Source organism: Glycine max, chromosome 13, assembly GCF_000004515.6.
Source record: "Glycine max cultivar Williams 82 chromosome 13, Glycine_max_v4.0, whole genome shotgun sequence".
NCBI lineage: Eukaryota > Viridiplantae > Streptophyta > Magnoliopsida > Fabales > Fabaceae > Glycine > Glycine max.
This window is the reverse complement of record NC_038249.2, coordinates 15,480,506-15,482,985: the sequence shown is the minus strand read 5'-3', so window position 1 is coordinate 15,482,985 and position 2,480 is coordinate 15,480,506. Positions and strand designations below refer to the sequence as shown.

At 37.9% G+C, this 2,480-nt stretch overlaps 1 protein-coding gene across 1 annotated transcript in view; it reads right to left on the bottom strand.

Moving 5' to 3' along the window:
- LOC100819881 (uncharacterized) overlaps positions 1-639 on the bottom strand; it is a 2,399-nt gene extending 1,760 nt beyond the window's left edge. The window contains exon 1 of the mRNA XM_041008695.1: positions 1-639. Within this exon, the coding sequence (XP_040864629.1) occupies positions 1-537 (537 nt within the window). The 5' untranslated portion in view covers positions 538-639.
- Between the last annotated feature and the right edge of the window lie 1,841 nt (positions 640-2,480).

Below are 2,480 nucleotides of genomic sequence, written 5' to 3'. Positions count from 1 at the left end.
GTGGTTTTGGATGATTTGGTCTATTGAAGAATGTGGGATGGTGAGGAGAGGGGAGCGGAGGGAGGAGGGTGTGGAGTGAAGATGAGAGGTTAGGGTTTGGGAGAGAGAGGATGATAGGGAGGTTAGGGTTTGGGAGGGGGTGATGTGGAGGTGTAGGGTGTGGGAGAGGGAGAGGCTGTGGGAGAGAGGGTGGGACTCGAAGGGGCTGATGACGTGGAAGTGGGTGGGGCTGGCGGCGGAGAGGAAGGCGGAGAGGAGGGAGGGGGTGTCGGAGGGGAAGTCGCCGAGGAGGTGGAGGGAGAGGGAGATTGGGAGAGAGAGAGAGAGGGAGAAGTCGGAGGAGTGGGAGAGGGGTTTTTTGACGGAGGAAGGGAGAGAGAGGAAGGAGTCGTTCGAGGCGTGAGGGTCCATTCGGGATTGGTGGCTCAAGAATGAGTCTAGACCGATAATCGGCGCGGCGGTGATCGCGGTGGTCGTGAGGAGGAGAAACGCCAACACCGGGAGGGTGGTGGTGGTGGTGGCGGAGGAAGACGACATGGTGGGGTGGAGCTGAGTTGAGGTAGAACGTTGTGTTCACGGCTCCATTTTGGGGTGGGAAGAATTGGAGTCCGTGGATGGTAGTAATGAAGGAGAGAGATATGGCGGCAATTACTCAGTTAGTATTAATTACTGTTAAACTTATTAAATATTAATTGATTTTCTTATTATTAGTTTTTGGTTTAAAAAAAAATGAGGTAAAATGTGTTTTTAATTCTTTAAAATATTTTGAAAATTAATGTGTTTTTTTATATAATGATTTATTCATTATTTTATTTATATGATTTTTTTCGACCATTATAATTAATATCTTTAGTTTTTTAGGTGAAATCTTGGAATACTCTTATAAATTTCAATCCTTTGGGTATTAATATTAGAACCTATAACTTTGAGGATATCATCCAAATTTCACATTTATGGCCAACCCAAGTGGATTATTGTTGCTAGTATTATAGCATAAACAATGTGACTTGACAAACAAGTTGATTGCACTTGTGCTTTTAACACATTTTGCTACTTCCATTTGAATTAAGATGTGTTTAATAAGGAGAAAAGAATTATGTAAGAAATAAAATGAATGGAAATAGAGAAGAGAGAAATGGAGAAAATGTAAATAGATGATAAATATAAAGAAGTTTTTTTTTTCATTTCTCACCTATTTTTTCTATATCTCTCTCATTTGCTTACCGTTTTTCACCTAACAAACATATCCTTAGGATGGTGGTGAAGTTCAACTTAGTGAGAATGTTGTGTTTACTGTTCCATTTGGGTTGGGTCGTTGGAAGTGTGAAGGCTTGGATTAGAGTGAGGTCAAGTGACAAGTGTGGCGTAATGAGCGAGAAGGAAGGAAATTGATTTATTTCTTACATTTACACAATCGCATAATTGTGAATCATTAACGTTAAATTATGATTGAAAGGTTTAGATCTTGGATACATATTTTAAGTTTGATTTATTGAGATAAAATATGAGTTATTTGGTTTTTATTCAACGATTCTTATTAGTTGAATACAATAAATTAATGTATGAAATGGTTATTAAAAGATACCCTTTCAAATTACAAACCTTCAGACATAAAGCACATCTTCTAGTTAGAAGTGATGGCATGTAATTGCTCCAGCACACTCTATTTTGATAATTCCCAACTTAATAGAATTTTATTTGTGTAGTAGGTAAAGATTTGCTTTAGGGCTTTTTTTTTGGTACATTATTACTTTATTATCTTTTTTTAATTAAAAAGAGGCCAAAGCCAGAAAGAGTTACAACTAAAATTAGGAGGTTTCCAACCAAAGGATTTCCAACAATAAGAAATATTTCTATAAGGCAAAAGTTCTTTGCTACAATGAGCAGCATCAACAATAAGGTTTTGAATTTGATGATAAAGAGATTACTGAGGATATCTCATTTTGAAAGATTCTTGCATTCCTATTTTTCCATAACATCCAAATAGTGAAACCAAACACAAGATGCCAATTTAAAGAATGCATATGGACACTTCTCAAGGGATTCGGATTTTTGGAAAACCAATCATACATATTCATATTGAAAAAAGATGATTCAAGATTGTGACCAACAATAGCATACCAAACCTGCGAAGCAAAAGGACAATCCCTTAAGATATGAAGCTCATCTTCTGATTGAAGATGACAGAAGCTGCAACTACTGTCTTTAGTAAAACCACATCTCCTCCTTCTGAAATTTGTTTTCAAACCATGATGCAACACTGTCCAAAGAAAAAATCTAACTCTCTCAGGACCCTTCCATTTCCAAACATTATTCCAATCAAAATTAGGAATGAAATGCTTGTTTCTTGATATGAGTTGAAAAGTTGTCTTGGTTGAGAAAACTCCATTAGCTGTTAGGGTCCATGAGGGAGAATCCTACACAGGCAAAGGGCTTGGAGTAGGGCTACCAGCAATCTCTAAAGGAGCAGAATGAGGAAG